This window comes from Sander lucioperca, chromosome 3 (assembly GCF_008315115.2).
Source record: "Sander lucioperca isolate FBNREF2018 chromosome 3, SLUC_FBN_1.2, whole genome shotgun sequence".
NCBI classification, from domain to species: Eukaryota; Metazoa; Chordata; class Actinopteri; order Perciformes; family Percidae; genus Sander; species Sander lucioperca.
Genome location: NC_050175.1, coordinates 16,987,602 through 17,008,132, shown reverse-complemented (window position 1 = coordinate 17,008,132; position 20,531 = coordinate 16,987,602). Strand labels below are relative to the sequence as shown.

The 20,531-nt window shown below is 40.0% G+C and overlaps 1 protein-coding gene across 4 annotated transcripts in view; it reads right to left on the bottom strand.

Annotated features, from left to right (window-relative positions):
• Positions 1-18,600, bottom strand: part of fam120b (family with sequence similarity 120B) — a 19,258-nt gene extending 658 nt beyond the window's left edge. The window contains exons 1-14 of one of the 4 annotated variants that reach the window (XM_035999393.1): positions 18,489-18,600; positions 18,005-18,115; positions 17,084-17,274; positions 16,701-16,834; positions 15,594-15,716; positions 14,772-14,963; positions 14,248-14,518; positions 13,974-14,157; positions 13,542-13,643; positions 11,621-11,793; positions 9,292-9,384; positions 5,456-5,662; positions 5,082-5,202; positions 1-220 (exon numbers count right to left, since the gene is read on the bottom strand). The exon at positions 1-220 is cut by the window's left edge and continues 48 nt beyond it. In XM_035999393.1, coding sequence (XP_035855286.1) covers positions 1-220; positions 5,082-5,202; positions 5,456-5,662; positions 9,292-9,384; positions 11,621-11,793; positions 13,542-13,643; positions 13,974-14,157; positions 14,248-14,518; positions 14,772-14,963; positions 15,594-15,716; positions 16,701-16,834; positions 17,084-17,274; positions 18,005-18,113 — 2,120 coding nt within the window. In that variant the 5' untranslated portion in view covers positions 18,114-18,115; positions 18,489-18,600. Of the gene's footprint in view, positions 221-5,081; positions 5,203-5,455; positions 5,663-9,291; positions 9,385-11,620; positions 11,794-13,541; positions 13,644-13,973; positions 14,158-14,247; positions 14,519-14,771; positions 14,964-15,593; positions 15,717-16,700; positions 16,835-17,083; positions 17,275-17,966; positions 18,116-18,488 lie in introns of those variants that run through there. The other 3 variants (XM_031314304.2, XM_031314305.2, XM_031314306.2) reach the window with 3 other exon arrangements.
• Between the last annotated feature and the right edge of the window lie 1,931 nt (positions 18,601-20,531).

Genomic DNA, 20,531 nt, shown 5'->3' with positions numbered 1-20,531 from the left:
GAACGATTTGGAGGGCGGCTCATGTTCTGGGGTCCTCCATCGTGGCAGTTTGGATGAGGATGAAAATGGCCTCCTCTCATCCCTCCTCCTCTCTCCCACAGTCTCTCTCTGTTTTCATATTCTCTCGGGTATCCTCTTGCCTCCCCTCTCTCCCTCCATCCTCCTCCATGCTGATGGCCTCCTGTCATCTCTCCTCTTTCCCTCCAGTTTTGAACACCACCTAAAAGTGAGAAATGTAATATTTAAAAAGGACAGGAAAACTTATTTTCTTACAATGACCGATAAGACCTACATGAACTATAATAACAATTTCAGTAATTTCACATAAGAAATGTCTGTAAGTTGTGTTCTGTCCGTGATCGTCTCACTGGTTTGAAGTGCACCAGGCTCTAATAGAAAAGTGTGATATTGGGTATTTCTGTGCCGCGATCAAATCTGCCCACTGGCAGTCAAATCTGATTAAACGACACCCAGATGAAGCAGTTACTTGAGTTATTGGGTGTTAAACTTTTACCTTTAAGTTGTTGCTTATTTAAAAAATGTTATGACTCAAATGCCACATATGTTATGTTAAAAAATGTTATGTTACATAGACATAATTCTACCAAAATGTTTGGTGCTTAAACCTGCAGTATGCCACTTGAAGGCAGTAGAAACAAGATGTGAACACAACATTGACATACCATTTCATTTTAAGTTGATATGGCAAACTGTTTCCTATTTACACATCCAGCAGTTACAGAGGAACATTACATTCATTCAAAATTGTGTTTCTGTCCATCTGAATAATAAATATATAAATATGTCTACTGTCTGCTGTTTAGTGCTGAGTAGTCTCGCATTGCCAGACCTTCCTCCACAGCGCTGCAAAGGAGGGTCTGGTTAGTCCACACAGCATTCCAGGATGGGAGAAAAACGTGCTCTGGTTTATTGGCATTTCTTTAAACTAATCACTATCGTCTTGGGTGGCTCTAAGCGCTGGACAGAGTAACGGTGCCTCTGCAAAATAGCCTCGGAAAGGAACTTGTTTTGGTGGAACACGTGTACTACTCAAATTTGACAGATAGTCTAGCTAGCTGTGTCGATTTACCCTGCAGAGATGTGAAGAGAAGTTAACCACAACCACAAAGATAGCGGAAAGTAATGGACATCTGGCGGAATTTCCAGCGGCACCAACAATCCCGAAAATGAAATGTCGTCGTTATAGACAAGGTGCTGAGCAGCCAAAACTCATGCTGGTGGTGGCCAGGTTGGCTCAGTGGGTAGAGCAGGCGCATGTTTAGAGGTTTATGCCTCAACGTAGAGGTCCAGGGTTTGACTCCGACCTGTGACGAATTCCTGCATGTCTACCCCCTCTCTCTCTCCCCCTTTCTCAGCTGTCCTGTCCATTAAAGGCAGAAAAGCCCAAAAAAATCATCTTTAAAAAAAAAAAGAAAGAAATGCTGATAAGAGCAGGGAGAGTGAAATAAAACAGTAAAGTTGTGGCAAGGAAAAAACAAACAATTGATTTTATTTTTTCTGCTGAATTAATGGGCCCACACTAGCCTTAATTATTTTAAGAGTCTGGGCATGGAGTAATGGAACCAGTAAGTTAAGTCTGACTTTGTTGAAGTTAAATGTTAAATGCCCCACTATGTTAGCCTGACAAGCCAGACCCACATCAAGATGTTGACCCTGGCTGCAAATTATATTTGCTGCCGCTAGGGTGCGTCTAGATTTCTAGGCTACTACTATGTGCAAAAAGCATCAACAATTGTTTCTCTTTTTTGCAGACACACCCACACACACACACACACACACACGCACACGCACACGCACACGCACACGCACACGCACACGCACACACACATAACTTGTCCTTAAAGTCTGTCCGCAATTATTTCAAGGCTACCCACAGAACAGCCCAAAAATCACAAATGCCATATCACAGAGGACATGAACACTCACCAAGTCGCTGCCAATGTCGAAAGCCGAATTATTCAGAGAAAAAAAAGGTACATGAAACTGAATGCCTACAGATCTCTTTTTCTCAAATGTCAACTGCCAGCGAACAAATAAAAACTCCAAATAAGGTGAAACATATGTTTTGTATTTATGGTCTGTTGTTCTACTATTGGTAACAAAATCAATTAACAGACACAAAAAGTTAAATGTTTTTCTACTCCTGTTAAAATTAAATCTATCCTCTCTTTCAGGAAAGCTTGTGACGTACTTTTCACATAAGGAACTTTGACAGATGTGGCAGATTTCAAGACAATTACAAAGTGCTTGAAATAAAACACCAAGTCCAACTTTAGACCTTTCCAAAATGGAGCTGTAGCCTGCTAGGCCAAATCAGGCCGTCATCCAACCATTAATCCACTCACTGAGTGTGAAAGTACAGAAAAAAAGCACATGAAAGCATGCCATGCAGAAGTCGTTGTGTCAGGCAGGCCACAAGCACCAAAACTTTTTTAAGGTCCGTTTCTGAGGTTGGAATGTCTTCTGGAAAAGTTTCAGTTTCTCAGACTGGGAATTGAAATTAAACCAAAATAGGGAGACAAAATAAAATTAGAGATTATAATATGTTCTTCCTATGTCAGAGGAGAGTTAAATTTAAATGAACATTATCAGAGGATAGATTGGAGGAGAGAGGTACATCACTTCTCTCAGCCAAAGTAAAATGTATTCTACGAATGGGAGGCAATCTGAAAATGAGGTTGTTTTCATTTACTTTTTGTCATTTTGGACAGAAATAAACGTTGGAGAGCAGCTCACTGTTGGAGTGTAATTGTAAGGGCAGGCGGGCAGAGGAGATATTTGCTGAAGAGACTAAACATCAGGCCTGATTCCAAACAAAAACCAAACCCTCAACGATACCACATAGCGCCACCACTACTCTCACGCACACACATTCTCTCTCTCTCTCTCTCTCTCTCTCTCTCTCTCTCTCTCACACACACACACACACACACACACACACACACACTCACACTCAGTATCCCCACAGTTCTGTAGTAATGATTGGTGTCTGCGTCTGGCAGAAATGAAACACTAAGGTATAAAGAGTGTATAACCTTCCATCTATAAAACCAGAAACATCCTTGTGAGACCCACAAGGGTTGACTTGGGCAAAACGCAGACAGTTCGGCGCAATTCGGAGACTCAGCGCCAACATGGCACGCAGAGAAACGGTCGCAAAAGGTTTACAAGTCACAGGGTTAAACAGAAACTACAGGTTCACATTTCATAAGCTACTGCTGAGTCGTCTTCTGAGATTGACCACTGAGCTGGACGAGTCTTGTACCAACATGGAGCTCAACTTAGCCTAACACTACAGTGAAGGGCATCACACAGACAGGCCACATTAACACAAAACAAACTAGTAGGTGTGTAAGAGGGTAAATATGTTTGAAAATCTGTGTATAATAAGCTGGAAAGGCGTCTGGAGAGTGTCAAGGCTCTGCATGCAGCACCAGAAAGAGAACAACAGTAAGAAACGAAGAAGAGAAACAGAGAGGGTGAAGAACAAAGTAAGACAAATAAAAGGATGAGGGCTTAGACAGAGAGGAATGACTGAGGGGAAGGGGAGCACAAAGAGAGGAGAGACAGAATAGAGAGGTCTGTAATCAGTTAGTCTTGTTGTGTGTCTTAAAATAGAGCTCTCTCAGCCTATAAACAGAAACCTACTATTAGTAGTGCACTGACAAAGCAAGTCTTGAATCCAAACGTGCATGTGTGCGCGTGTGTGTGCGCACACACACATGGAGGTATATGCATTAAGGCCGCAGCACACATGGAGCTAGTTACAGCGCGGCCCTCTGGGTAATGTGGTTCGGTGAGGGGCACCAGAGAACTACAACCACAGATGAATTGTCAGATTAAAATGCTGCTTCTCTGTTTGGCTCCAGTATTTTCATCAGTTTTTCATATAAGCCACACTGTGTTTGTACTTTTATTTACTTTGGACAGTGATTAGAAACAAAGACTACCTCCAAAACATAAAAACTGAACTATTAGAGCCACTTAAAATAATGCAGACATCATAACATCACTTTTATAATGTTTTTGGGGGCATTTTTGCCAATTTATTGGAGGTTTTACAGTATACAAAAGAAGCATGGGAAGACAAAGAGGGATGTGACATGCGACATAGGTCCCCAGCCAGATTTGCACCAAGGACATTGTGGTTTTATGGTATGCATCTTAACCATAGGCCACCAGGGCGCCCTAGAAACACCATAACATTTCTTAATTCAGGTCAAAACGTTTTTCTGTCTCTGACCTTTATTTAACCAGGATGGTCCCAAGCCCAAGATCAAAAACACTTTTTCCAAAGAGTCCTGGCCAAAATAGCAACATAATTATGTTAAACAAAACAACACAGAACCAACATTCACAGACAGAGTGAGTGTTGAGTAGGAAGGAGAAAACATCACTTATGGCTTTAATCACTTATGAACACACACAAGCATCTCAACAAAGAGATGAAGTACAGAGGTAAAAATGACAAACACAAAAGTATGGTTTACATTTTGTACTACCTTGTCATTTGCAAGTACCGTCATCGTTTCAAGTGTTGGTTGTAAAAATAAATGTTACTGATGAAAGATTAATTTGAAACAGTATAAAATATGGCACATTTAAAGACAGATTAGCTATACTTTAATCGGGACCATTCTTATGTTTTTGATTAAGTCTGTGGGTAACTGTGTCATTTATAAATGTTTTAGATAGTGGCCGGTTAGCTCAGTTGGTAGAGTGGGCGCACATATACAGAGGTTTATTCCTCGACGCAGAAGGTCCAGGGTTCTAGTCCGACTGGTGACGGTTTTCCTGCATGTCTTCCCCCCTCTCTCTCCCCCCTTTCATATCTCAGCTTTCCCATCTAATAAAGGCAGAAATGCTCCAATAAAACAACAACTTTGTGACCCACAGTAGACAAACAGCGCTGGTGATGGCCCTACCCTGACATGATGACAATCCTTCACAAACACTGGTCGCAAGTGAAAAGAAAGCGTTTACATGAACTGAAAATCTGTGAAAGGCAGGTATCTATAAGGACCATAGATAAAGACATGTGAATCAGTCTTATGGCTTACCTGGTGTAGTTTTATGACTATGTTCTGGAGCATTGGGTCTGGACTGCAGGACTCTGCCTCGCTTACTGCAGGTTTCTGTAAGTTTCTCTCTCAGGCAGAGAAACAGAGACAAACAGGACGACTGCAGAGAGAGGCCGACAATAACACACTTTGGATTACACGTCTCAAAATCATGCTGTTAGTGTTCATATATGGTAAAAAAAGATTCATACAATGAAACAAAGTTGTATTCTGTTGCAACTGCTTATCATTTTTTTCCTTTTCTCAAAATCTTGCCACACACACACACACACACACACACACACACACACACACACACACACACACACACACACACACACACACACACAGACAGTTTTTCCGTCTCCACTTACATCTCTGTCCAGCAACACAGTCTTCTCTGTGCCGCTATGTGCCAGCAGGTACTTTGAGTGGAACAGTCGTCCATCGAAGCTGTGCCAAGGCATCAGGGCAGCGCTGGGCAGCGGGCAGCCGCTGGCACAGTTAGCACCCAACAGGTGGCTCAGTCCTCGGACGTAGAGGGATCCCAGCTGCACTGCACGACTGGAGAGGAAAGGCAGCTGAGAATGGAGGAGGAAAAAAACTTTGTTTTACAAATGGTTGGTAGTACATCTTCATTATGTGCCTTGATACTTTGGAATATCTACTTTAGAGATGAGACGACAATGACTGCAGCGACAGTGACTGTCTTTTGATAGATCATACTTAACGTCAACACAGGTGAAAATAAAACTTAAAGTAAAAGAACAGATCTACCCCCCCATCTAGTGTAATTTATAATGGAATTTATAGATCTTGTAATAATTTAAAAAATTGTAATAATTTACATTATACGAAATATGAATCTTCATTTGACAAAAAAAATCTCAGTTTGCTGAGCAGTATGTCATGATTGTTCAATAATATATATCATTTTGATTCATTCACCTTACACACATTGACATATTTTGTCATGACAATCACATTTTAATTCAAAAAAGGAAAAAGTGGAGGTTGAGGCATCCATAACAACTGAAGCTTCAATCAAAGCACTACAAATATCTTCATGTAGCGTAGCATAGCATCATTTAAACAGTCTTGCTGTAAAGAGCCATCTGTTTCTTCAATATGCTTAGCGTCACCATATGGAAAAACATTCTTAAGATTTCACTCACAGCTGCTAAAATTATTGTTTTTTCCCAACCCCAATTTGCATAACCTTATCTTCTCAATCCTGACACATAAATCAAACAATTATATATGACTCACATCACCCACTAGCCATCTAGCTAGCTAGGTAAAATTGATTGGCTAGTGGGGTTTCTATATTTGACAGTAAAACTTCTTTGCCTGGATTTGATCACTGCAACATAAATTCCCCACTAATATGTACGTAAAATAATGCAGTATATGTGGCATTTGAATGAGTCTTTAGACATATATATATATATATATATATTTTTTTAAGATTATTTTTTGGGCATTTCCGCCTTTTTAATGATAGGAAAACAATGAGAGGGAGAGAGAGAGAGAGGGGGAAGAAATGCAGGAAATCGTCCCAGGTCAGACTCGAACCCTGGACCTTCTGCGTTGAGGCATAAACCTCTGTATATGTGTGCCTGATCTACCGAATGAGCTATCCTGGCCACCTTTAGACTTTTTTTAAAAGAAATGTTACACTACAAATTGTGACTAAAGACAGGGGAAAATATTTTTCTGAATGTAATGTTCCACAAGTTCCTATGTTATATAAAGTGTTCCAATCCACAGTTAATGATATAAATAGACAGCAAGCCATTAAATATCCAATTCAACCCACATTTTGATAAAGAACTCTTTAAATCTTATCTCAAACTCAGTAACTGGCTAAATGTATTATAAGAGAAATACAGATACAATATTTTCTACAGATGTTTTATGTTTCTACAAAATAAATGCTTGTGTAAAGATTTTTTTTTTTTTACAATGGATTCTGTTACGCTAGTTTGAGTTGAGCCATTAAAGGAAAAACAGGACGAAGGTTATGTTTGCTGAAAAAGACCATAAAAGGTAGCAACAGAGAGCGAGAAGAAAGACGAAACTGGAGGAGGACAATAAAAAAAAAAAAAGATGAGGATGATGAAGAAGCGGAGAGCGAGTTAACTGTGACGACAGCAGTCGATAACAGGAGGCAGATGTTCTCTGTGTGTGCTTTCTGCTCTCACCTGTCCTCTGGCAGATAGCACTGATAGCAGTGATTGTGACACACACACGCACGCACGCGCACGCACACACACACAAACACAAACACACACACACACACACACACACACACACACACACACACACACACACACACACACACACGCCTGCCTGCCTGCCTGCCTGCCACCTGCTTCCAGTCAAACACAGCTTCACCTTCTGAAAACAAAGAATTACTGGACACAGAGACACAAAAGCCTGAAGGAGCACACAAACACCAACACAAAAAAGAGAGGAAGAAAAAAGAGATAAAGAGATAAAGAGCAACGTGAAGAGAGACCGAAAAAGAGAAAGTGGGCGAGAGTATAAAGTAGAATAAAATAAGAACAAAGACAGAAACGGGTGTGTGTGTGTGTGTGTGTGTGTGTGTGTGTGTGTGTGTCCAGCGGGGTGGAGTGTGCTTGGTGTAAATAGCTCCATGTGGTGAGCGTCAGACAGGCGACTGTCGCCAGCAGCAACACTCTCTCTGTCACACACACACACACACACACACACACACACACACACACACACACACACACACACAACCCCAGTCCCATGGGGAGGAATGTTGCAATGAACCCGACGCATCCCGAAACCTACCCACAACCCCTTTCCCCTAAACACACACACAAATGGTGTGACTCATTTTCACTCAGTTGAACACACGTGCTATTCTAATTTCTAATTCTGTGTTTTGTGGAAAAATAAAGAAGCTGGTTTTGATATTGTGCTGTGATGTGCTAAATGAAGCATGTTACTCTGCACACATGCATATACACACACACACACACACACACACACACACACACACATGCATACACAATCAAATATAAAATATTGATTGCGTGTTAACCCACCTCTGGGAGTATATTCATATGTTTAGCTAGTGTGTGTGTAGTTAATCCATACACTAGTCACTGAGTTAACCCCCCTCACGAAGCTCTGAACTTCTCCCAGACAGCATATTCAAATCAACGCCCAGCCCTAATTATTGTGTAGAAAACAGACGAGCAGCAAAAATACAAATTACTTGACATAAGTATGGTAATTAAGCAGTAAAAATAAATGGGGCTACAACAAGGCACCAAACAGCGCAGCCATTTTCCCAGAGAATGGAAAAGCACAGCTGACTCTCTGATTCTCGTATCTGTAAGAGCTCACAACTCACATCCACTGAGCTCACTGAAGACAAGTAATGATGCTGCCTCGCTGATTTCAGTGACACTTCTGTAATTGAGTATCACCATTATTGATTAATCTATGAACTACTGTTTACAATTCAATCAACCATTTAGTAAAAATTGTGAAAAAAATTAGGATGATGTAACATGTTAAGCCTACATCTGCAGGCAGTTTTACTTTGTTTGTACTCTCATACAGCACCAGTAATCATTTAAAATACTGCAACCTAACAAGATGATCACAGTGCAGCTGGAAGTCTTATTTGGCTCTCGTCTCTTAGATAAAGAAGAGCTGAACTTCCTAACAGTTGATTATTAGCTATAACAAGTGAAAAAAGTATCAACTTTAACTACAGCTGCTTCAGTACGTCACAATAAACCATCAGCCTTCAGGTTGAGTCTGTAACATTTGTATTTATTGCATGTATGTATTTTACTTGAAACTTGTGGTTTTTTTTTATTTTGAACTCGATGAACTGATTTGTAAAAATCTATGATACAAAAACACTATTTGCAATACAACCACACTGCAGTTCAACCATAATTGTTTGGGTGTTTTGTTTTGTTTATTTGTTTGTTTGTTTTTCTGGAGACACAATCAGCAGTTTATTTGTGTTTTCTCCTCACTTTCTATTACTGGAAACATTTTCTGAGCTGTGTTTGCGACAAGAAGCCCTTCTTACTGTCAACTGCGGGGGCCATTGTCTTCTTGCAGCATGAAACTCAACAACTTTAGGGTGCATTGAGACAAAGGGAGTGAGAATCAGAAAACAAAAAATATATGTGCGTTTGTGTTTGTAACTGACCTTGATCTGTTGAAGCTCCTGAGGGGATTTTAGTCTCAGACACACAGCCTGACTCAGGTAAGCATCCAAGTCCTCTTGAGACAACGTTTGTACCTGAAAACATACACACAAACACACAAACACACACACACACACACACACACACACACACACACACACACACACACACACACACACACACACACACAGAGGACAATATATGGTTAGCCATTCACATCCCAGTGTGTCTTCTGTGTGGGTCAGTATGTTTTGTCTGCTCTCTGTGCCACAATTCAACAGAGAAAGAAACAATGCTGAATGCAGAGCAAGGCTGCCCAGTTGTGTGTACAAAACAAACAAACCCTGGAGCTATTTAAATGGAAGAGTGACGAGGGAATGTGAATGCAGCAGTGATCAGACAACAACAGCTACTTTTGTCTGTCAGCCAGACTACTCATCTAACGGGCCGTCTAACAAGCTGCGCTTCTGTTGGTCCTTCATCCATTTAAATGATTTGCTCCAACTGTCCGTCTGCTTTCCCAAAATCTGCATCTGTCTGAAGGCTGCCTGTTAATCTATGCGTCTCTGAGTTCTGTTAGGTAACATTATGTGGTAGAAAACAGGTCTAACCTACAAAGGTGTAGGGTTAACATCCTCATTTAGCTGGTTTGTTGAAACTTCACTGATCGTATGTTTGACCCTGGCAACACTTTATGCTTTTCAGTTGTCCTTTGGAGTTCAAATTAAACTGTGAAAACAACACAGTTGCTTCATAGCAAACTGATCTTTTTTTGTCATTGGTAACTAGAGCTACAGTTGTAGAGCTCAATTGTTATGATTATGTTATGAACTTAGTGGGTGAAATTCATTTCTATTTTGACATCAGGGTACAGTGGGAGAGGACATTTTACAGTTTTTAAATTAAATGCCAATAGAGGTGGTTTTTGCCATTAAAGGGGAACTCATGTCTAACTTTACAGGTATTGGGGAGTACTACTATGTGTAAAAAAAAGCTATCTAAATCCTTTTGTGGCTCCAGAGGGAGCTGCAAAAAGTCCAAATAATTGCCTCAATTGATGTCACTTAAATCAATTTGATTAGGGCTTAAGACTACAAGTTTGAAAATAAAAAAATCTGGAGGTGTGGAGTTAGAAAGAAGTTGGGTGAGCAGACCACTATAAGCAGTTTCTGAAAACTCAAGATAACATTTGAGATTTATATTTTTGAAGATCTGTTTGTTACAAAGTTGATAAATGATTCTAGAGTATAATTTTTGTTTTGCTTCTACAAAATGACGCATGCACCTTTATCCAGGTGATGTGATCATGTGATCTCTTTTGTGTTAAGCTTAATCAGATGACGTCAATGCAAAATGTACAAACCAAAACAACAAATCTCTACTTTTCACATACTTTGAAAAGTGATCACGCTGTTGGAGGAATTTAAATCAAAAACAAGGCATTACAACACGATTACAGACAGCACACATGTTTATCGTTTGATTTACAACCATAATACACACAATTGTAATAAGGTGATTTAAGAAATGGCTCTTAAGATATTCAAAGCCCCTGGGTGGTTATAAGAGCAGTTGTTGACGCAAAAGCTGGGGTTACAGAAACCAGTGTCTGTGGCTAAAGTGGTCACCCAGTTGGTGATAGTGGCTACCATTAAGCCATTTAAAACAACACAAAAAGACTGTCAACAAGTGATGTTTAACTACAAATCACAAGTTGACAAAAGAGCGGAATAATTGTTGTTGATGTTATAGATGTAAAACCCAAATCAAAAGCTGACTTGTGTGTTTAATTGTCCCCAAATACATTTGGTCTTTCATTGTCTGTTTACATTAATCACCAGGTGTAGCTTTACTACCCATACACTTACATTATTGGCACTGATGCTATTGTGCTCAACTGCTTCATTTAACAGCTTAACTTAATTCATTAAAGGCTAAGCCAAACATGCAGCCTGACCAATGAAAACCAATGCAGTCACATCAATCACAGTGAAGTAACCATCACTAATGACTAACTTTTTTTGCAACTGGAACACCCAACATGACTCAAGAGAAAGTTGTAGTGGAATACATACTGGTATAAGATCAGAGAAAATCAACATGTATTTTTAATAAAAAAATAAAAATAAATGACTTTCCATTCGTCATTGCTTCTATTGATATAATTACAAATCTTTGATTGGGGTTTTCAGTTTCCCTTTTTCCCGGAGGATTATATGTAGTTAGACAAAATGTTTCCACCTTTTCCTGTTCAATTCATTGAACTTACTAACCACTAACTAACTTGAAGAAACTAACTAACTCAAAGAAACAAGAAAGAGTTGGCACTACCTGGAGGACTATGTAAGTGACCAAGCAGAGAGCAGCCAGGAGGGAGTCTTCAATAGCTCCATATAACTCCTTATACTCCTGGCAGTCAAAAATTGAAAGGAAGGACGTCAGGCGAAGAGCAGTAACTTCAGGACTGGTGCCGAACCATAATAAGTCCAGACTGGGCTGATCACCTACACATTCAGACAAAGTCAAATACTGTGGGGCTTTGCTTAAAGACATTTGTCACATGAAATGTGAGATCATTTGGAGCTTTGTAAACTTAAAGTGCATTAGACTGGCACAGTGTATCATCCTAGCGAGACAAAACTATGACAAACAAACCCTCATCACCTTAATTAGTATCAGCTGGTGTAACTACAAACCCCAATTCCAATGAAGTTGGGACGTTGTGTAAAACGTAAATAAAAACAATGATTTGCAAATGCTTTTCAACCTATATTCAATTGAATACACTACAAAGACAAGATATTTAAGGTTCAAACATAAACTTTAATTTTTTTTGCAAATATTCACTCATTTTGAATATGGTGCCTGCAACACGTTCCAAAAAAGCTGGGACAGGGGCATGTTTACCACTGTGTTACATCACCTTTCCTTTTAACAACACTCAATAAGCATTTGGGAACTGAGGACACTAATTGTTGAAGCTTTGTAGGTTACATTCTTTCCCATTCTTGCTTAATGTACGACTTTAGTTGCTCAACAGTCCGGGGTCTCTGTTGTCGTATTTTGCGCTTTATAATGCGTCCCACATTTTCAATGGGAGACAGTTCTGGACTTTAGGCAGGCCAGTCTAGTACCCGCACTCTTTTACTACGAAGCCACGCTGTTGAAACACGTGCAGAATGTGGCTTGGCATTGTCTTGCTGACATCTCTGAAAAAGACATTGCTTGGATGGCAGCATATGTTGCTCCAAAAACCTGTATGTACCTTTCAGCATTAATGGTGTCTTCACAGATGTGCAACATACCCATGCCATGGGCACTAACACACTCCCATACCATCACAGATGCTGGCTTTTGAACTTTGCACTGATGACAATCTGGATGGATCCTTTTCCTCTTTGGCCCAGAGGACATGACGTCCATGATTTCCAAAAACAATTTAAAATGCATTGCAATGCAATTGCATGATAGCGTTTTAACTTTTGCATTTGTAGATGTAGCGACGAACTGTGTTAACTGACAATGGTTTTCCAAAGTGTTCCTGAGCCCACGTGGTAATACAGTATCCTTTACATAATGATGTCGGTTTTAAAGCAGTGCCGTCTGAGGGATCGATGGTCACAGGCATTCATGGTTGGTTTTCAGCCTTGCCACGTGCAGAGATTTCTCCAGATTCTCTGGATCTTTTGATGATATTACGGACTGTAGATGATGATATCCCTAAATTCCATGCAATTGTATGTTGAGAAACGTTGTTCTTAAACTGTTGGACTATTTGCTCATGCAGTTGTTCACAAAGTGGTGAACCTCGCCCCAACCTTGCTTGTGAACAACTGAGCCTTTTGGGGATGCTCCTTTTACCCAGTCATGACCAATTAACCTGTTCACCTGTGGAAAGTTCCAAACAGGTGTTTTTTGAGCATTCCTCAACTTTCCCAGTGTTTTGTTGCCCCTGTCCCAGCTTTTTGGAACGTGTTGCAGTCATCAAATTCAAAGTGAGTGAATATTTGAAAAAAAAAACATTAAAGTTTATCAGTTTGAACATTAAATATCTTGTCTTTGTAGTGTATTCAATTGAATATAGGTTGAAAAGGATTTGCAAATCATTGTATTCCATTTTTATTTATTTACGTTTTACACAACGTCCCAACTTCATTGGAAATGGGGTTTGTAGATTTAAATTGAATTTTTGTCTTAACCTGAGCCAAAGAATACAGAGACCAGTATATGAATAAACTAGCAGGTACAGTACCTGGGAAGCCAAGTGGGACAGGGTGGACCATGTCAGGTTCCTTCAGAGGGTTTCCAGAGTAGACAAACCACTCCCTGATTGCTGGAAGGTCAACATGGCTGCCTGAAAACATGCAAAGTCAAGGTTAGACTTGGATTGACTTTGCACTTTTGTATTTTTGTATAAACATTCTTGTCTTTATTTTTAAACTTCAGTATACACTGAGGTGTGCGTACAGTACATGTATGTCCATGTGTATATGCACAGTCTGCATGTTTGGCATAATATGGCCTCTTCTCTGCAAATTTGTGGGTGTCTACCTTCAGACCTTACATTTGTCTGTTTCTGACTTTATGATCAGATATTTGGTTTTCTGACTGTGTGCATGATCTTGCCAACGTGCATGTGTATCTGTGTGTGTGTTTATGACCTCCAGTAAGTATACCGTCCTACCATCATGCCCGTGCAGCAGCAGCAGCCCATAGATGCGTTGTCTGCAGGGCTTGTAGACGAGGGCCTGAGGCAGTAACTCTGTGTTCTCCTCGTCCTCTAGAGTGTTGCTACATTCAATGACTCCCTCAAACACAACACTGTAAACCATGAAACCCTCTGCTGCTACATGCTTCTCTCTACAGGCCTGGGGAAAACCACAAAGTAAAACATAATAAGCGAAAATGGCATTTGTTACTTTTAAAACATCATAAACAGAATGAGGTACAGAACATACCTTTAATATTTTGGGACTAAAATGTTTCTCAAAGGCAGAGGCAGAGGGAAGTGGAGACATGTCATCTTGCTGAAGAGCTTCTTGTTCAGGCAGTAAGTAAGAGCGAACCCCCCTCTTCAGTAGCTCTCTGTGAGGAGCTGATAGATTCAGAGACTGAGGGATAAGCCCAGTCTCTTGCTCCTCTCTGCCCCACAAGGAGCTCACAAGATGGGATACAGCTAGCACCATCTGCCCCTGAGGAGCACCAGAGTGAGGTACGGGACTGTTTATCCTGGGAAACAATAACATTGTTGTCATGTAATGTCCTCATCTTAACTTTAACAAGATGAGTGCTTTTTCAAGATAAGTCTGGCTTTTTAAATATTATGAATGAGTGCATGCCATATCCATGTTCTCATAACTAAATATAGTCAACGACAAAGGTAACATTTATCTTAAAGAGGATAAGAATAAAAATGTAATTTTAATATTCATACATAACAAATACTAACAGAGAGCAAACCCAAAGGCAAAACCCCAGACACCTGTATGCTGCCATGGCGTTGTTCCTGATGTGCTGCATCTGCTCCTCTGACACCACATCGTTACCTAGGAGACAGGCCAGCAGTGGTAGCTGGGTAACAGTCAATCCGATTGCTTGGCAGAGCCTTTGTTGGTGGTACATGACAGTAGTGAGGCTGTCTATCCGCAGCTTTGCCACAGACAAGTAGAGGGCACTTTAAATGATAAAAGTGCATGTTCAGATCAGGCAGGTTATCCACATTTCCCATAGAATCTATGAATCAATCAATCTACACTACCGGTCAAAAGTTTGGGGTCACTTAGAAATTTCCATTCCACTCCATTATAGACAGAATACCAGCTGAGATCAGTTGCATTGTTTTTTTAACCAGGGCAGCAGTTTTCAGATTACATTATGTGCTTACATAATTGCAAAAGGGTTCTCTAATGTTTTCTCAGTTAGCCTTTTAAAATGATATCAGATTAGTAAACAGAATGTGCCTTTGGAACATTGGATGAATGGTTGCTGATAATGGGCAATGTAAATATTGCATTAAAGATCAGCCACCCACTCAGATCAGCTGGTATTCTGTCTGTAATGGAATGGAATGGAAATTTCTAAGTGACCCCAAACTTTTGACCGGTAGTGTATCTATCTATCCATTTTATTTGTCACATGAGATCGTATGAGGTACAATTCCAGTGAAATGTAATCCCATCAGCTCCTTCGATTTGTGCATGATTCATCAGAAATGTTAACTGACCAGTAAGTACTGTAGTGCAAGTCTATCTGCAAAAAATCCAACAAAGTCTAAAAGTATAACAGCATGACCATTTTAACAAACCTGTCATATATGATGAAGTCTGAATCCTGTCCTAGAATTCCCATACTGCCATGCTGACGAGCATAGCTGGCAATCTCGTAGTCAGCCTCCCGCACTGAGCAAAACACTTCCTGGCCCAATGACCTGTAAACAGCAATAAGAACATAGTACCCAACAACAACAGAGACAATAGACTATACATAACCCCAGCTAAGTTGCATCGCTTTAATTCTAACATACCAGATACCTGCGTCAAATGTAATGACCAAAAAGGAACTTTATTTCATTGTATGTGGGAGTGTCCACAGATACTCTCATTCTGGAGGAAGGTGTTGGACCTGGCAAGCCAGATCACTGGTGAGGAGGTGCCCCTTAGCCCTAAATTATGCTTATTAAATCTCTACCCAGACAGCTTTATAACCTCTAACAAAGTTAGGTCTCTACTGAATATTTGTTTTTTAGAAGCCAGATGATGCATTGCTTGCTCTTGGAAATCAGGCACGCCTTGTGGCACATCGCAATGGTTGAGTGGAATTACTTTTTACTTAGCTCTAGAAAAGATAAGTAACACAACAAAAAATAAGTTTGACAAGTTTTGGAAAATCTGGAGTGTTTTCTTAAATTTTCTTGAGAATAACAGTATGGATGTGGATGGTCGGAGTGATAACTAGCTGGACCAAGCATTTTTTTTTTTTTTTTTATAAATAAGATAACATTCTCTTAATGCCTGTAGTGTGCCATCTGTACTGTACGGTGTTGAGATAAACAACGGCGGTATGTTTTTCATGTAAGCATACACCTATGGATGTGCAGACTTATGACTGTGGATACTACAGCTACTACATTTGATCCTTGGTATTTTTTCTGTTTTATGTTATGTGCCTTGTACTGTTTTTGTCTGTAAAATGTACAAAAAAAATCAATAAATACATGGTTAAAAAAAAACAAAAAAAACAACAGAGAAAATAATTCTACCATAAACAGAAATAACAAGAACCATCATCGGATATTAGATCTAACCCCATCTAATGATGTATAGTCTTTTAAATACATTATTAACTTCATTATCACAGTGTATACATTATGCACAAGAGGGATATTGCGTTGTAATCTGTCTTGTATGCTGACCTGAGAGCAAAGGGTGTGAATGATGCCAGACCAGAAGGCAGACAAAATAGCTCTTTACCAGGCTGCTCTCCATGTGCCTTCATGTGACGAAACATTTTAGAAACCTCCCCATTCACTCTGCGTCTCCTCTTCACCTGTGGGCAGAAGAGTTGATCGGTTGAGTAAACTCCAGGCTCTGCAAGTTCAGAGTTCAATATGGGAGACGTTCAGTAAATCATGTTTATATGTTCTAAATACTGTGACATTAATAGCATCTACACTTTAGTGTTATAGAAAACAATATGTCAATAAACTCTGCAACTAAACACAGCAGTGGATTGACTTTCAACATATTCAAGTTCAAATATTTGAACACCACAAGTTCCCAGAGTATCCTTTCTCACCCACTCCTTTCTCTTCTGCTCTTCCACAACCCCATCAAAGAAGAAGACAAGTCTGATGCCTGCTGAGGTGAAGGCCTCCACCCAGCTCTTTAGCACATCCATGTACTCCCTCCACTGCCCCCCACACACCCAGTCCTTACACGAGTACCAGTGGCGCAGGCAGGCCATACCATCCACAACGAGTGTGGGGCCTAAATCAGAGTGAAAACAGAAACGTAATAGAGAGCAGGCCTGCATGTTAACCCACTCTAAGAAAAGACACATCCCCAGTAATAGTCAAGACATATGTAGTTTCCTGTTGTTGTTTTTTTTTTTATCTTTTGGTTTACAAAGCCTACAGCTATTAGATCATCAAAACGTTTTCTCCTCAATGCTGCCAGTCATTCAGACTGCTAGCCTTGGCTGTCACTGATTTCATTTTTTTTCTGTATTCCTGTTAGCACTACTGTTATCTTTCAAACTACTAGCTATATGTTGTTGTGAACAGCAGTGTTGGTATTGTTGTGTATGTAACTACCACCAGGTTTAGAAATAATGGACACACATTGAAATGCTTTCACTGATATTGTGCTATAAACAATTATATTATGAAAAGTGCTTTTGATCATTACAACATTACAACATATCTCCCAAAGGACTCTCTACACTGTTATCTGCTCCCAATAAAATGTCTTGTTTATTACACTAAAACAAGTCAAATGTTTTGAGCCCAAATAGAAATGTTAACTCCTTAGAATTCAGTTACATTTTGTGGCTCATCACCAGATAACATAGATAGGCCTACATGTGCGTTTTCACACCGATTGCATTATCTAAATATCTCAAAATATCTTGATAAAACAAGCTCAGTGGATACACACTGTTATGCTATTTGCATACAGACATGAACTCAACTGGTAGTGTTATCTGTGGTTGTGCAGCCTTGCTGGTTTTTGGCAACATGTTGTCTGGCCATTTCTCTCAGGTTCACAGTCACACAGGCTTCTGGACAGCAGCGGTCCATAAAGTACTGAAGACCTTTTACACCCATTTCTACAGAGAAGAAACAGAGAGACAGAGTGACAGGGAATTCATTGGAAACTTTTAAGGCAAGGTTAAATTAGTAAGATGCTAAATCATGCCCTGTTCGTAACATCTTTACATTTTAAATATTAAAAAAAGGTTTCACATCGCTGCAGGATGATAAACACTATGTGACAGCTTGCCAGGTTATTCAGTTGTTGTCAGTGTTTAACGTTAGTGAGAATAGACCTGAATGCTAACAGTTAGCTTAGCTTCTAGCCACTAAACTCATTTATTGCGAGACTGTCGCGTTTCCTGTCCTTATAACCCAACTCGTCTTATACTGAGTTATGTCTGTAAATGCTTTCACCCCATAGTATTCCTTCACATAGCAAAGACTTACTTTAAAATCGTGGTGTACATGAGCAGTTTCTATCCGTGTAGTGTTTACTTGATGTAAATTCAAATGACTTCCTATTATCTACGCGTGGCGTCATCACGCTGCAAAACAAAGCACACGTGCTCGGCACACGGAGACAACAACGCAGTAGTAGCCACAGTGTTATCTGTGTGATTAGTAATCCAAATATAAAAGACTATGCAGGCCTAAAAATAAAATGCATCCTTTAAACACAATTTGGACGAATAACTTAGATCATCATTGTAATAATGCTGTAATGAAAAAAAATTAACATCTTAATGTGTTTTTTGTGGGCTTAGTCCTCTCATAATAACTCCCCAGGCTAGGATCAGAGACGGGCTAATTGCTCTCCAAGCTCTCCTGGAGAATGGGGGCTCTTTTCTAAAGTCACAAGCTATTAGGTCTACCTTCTCAACACAAAGCACCCCCGTCCCTTCCACTCTATTGTCCGGTTGGAACAGGAATAAAGAAAGGGACATATGCTGAATGTCAGTCCAGCTGTCAGCATCTGTCGTTCCTCAGCCAGATGCTCTGTGGACTGGGAGGACAATCCACCCCTCCCAGTCAACTGATCTTCAAGAGGGAGGAGCTATGTTGTAAATATGCCCCCAACAATTGCACTGGAGAGTTATGACCAATAGACTCATGAAGACCACATAGGCATTTTAGTTTATATAACTTGGCCAATGGTTTGTGCCTTGGTTCCAAAAAGACCTGAGACTATTATGATCGTAGCTCCATTTTAAGTCTTTACGTTAGGATCACCTCAGCCTTGAGGAGGCTTTTAGGAAACAGGTCTCGAGACGTGCAGATGTTGAATAACCAGCTGCTTTACCTCTTCTTCTCTTGGCAATCGTGTCTTAAAGTTACATGTTCAGGTTCAAAAACTGTTATGCTGCAGAGCTACAGGTAATTTCTCAAGTTTAGGTCCATGTTGATAGCCTGATAATCAGACCAAATTGCTATTTTTTATTTGCGAGTAAACAAGACACAATGCTGTACAAAGCACAACATCAACATAACATTAAAAAAAGTGTACTAAACAAAACAGGGCACTGGGAGGACAGAACAGATGACTGATGATATAGCTTTATAACATATACAAGCACATAGTGTTATATATACTACAGTTGGAAGTTGTCCTGTAAAGTTGCTGTGAGTTTTTTCTAGAGTGGAGTGATCTGTCAGCAGATTAAATGCTTAATGGATAATTTAGCTTTACATTTGGTTCTTATCCAGCATTAATACTATTAATAATGTTTTTTTCTGGGATGAAGTGCAGAAAGTCACCAAGCAGTGAGATAGTTGGACAAAAAGGAGCAGCTGAGGCAAAAGATCTGGCACAGAAGAAAGGACTGAACTGGTGTACAGAGCCAGAAGGCATGACAACAAGCGTAAATTGCAAATGGACAGTGAGAAAATATTAATCTGGGTTTCCCATTCACTTCAGTTTGTTAATTGTCTTATTAGCTTTATACGGGAACTTGTTTTGGAATTGGAGTTGTTGCATATATTGTGCCAATTTATGCTGACTGGACCGACATTTTGTTTTCCCCTTATTTGAATTGCTGAAAAGAACAGAGATGTGGGTGGCAAGAAGTCTGGAATCAGGATAATGTTTTGTATGTCAAAATAAAAATGTGCTTTTATTATCTTTTTTAGTTGATACCTTATGTCCCATCAAGCTCACACACTGACTTGATCAGGACCAGGCTCAAAGTTATTGTCCCAGAGAAAAAATAGTTTTCACAACCTGCAGGTGTTCACACATGAAAAACACACACACAATGCCCACAATGTACCTGGATGTGCATATACACATGCGCTATTCATGCCCCTGTGTATATCCTCTATATGTGAACACAAAAGACCAAAGGTGGCAAGGGGTTTATATAATCCTGCATCCCATTTTCAGCAGTCAGTGTTTTGGTCTGTGCCCGTTCATGTTGGATCTTTTGAACTTCTTCCTCGTCCTGCACTGACTCTTCCTTCTCCTCTTCCATCTCCTCCCCTTTGAGTCTCTGC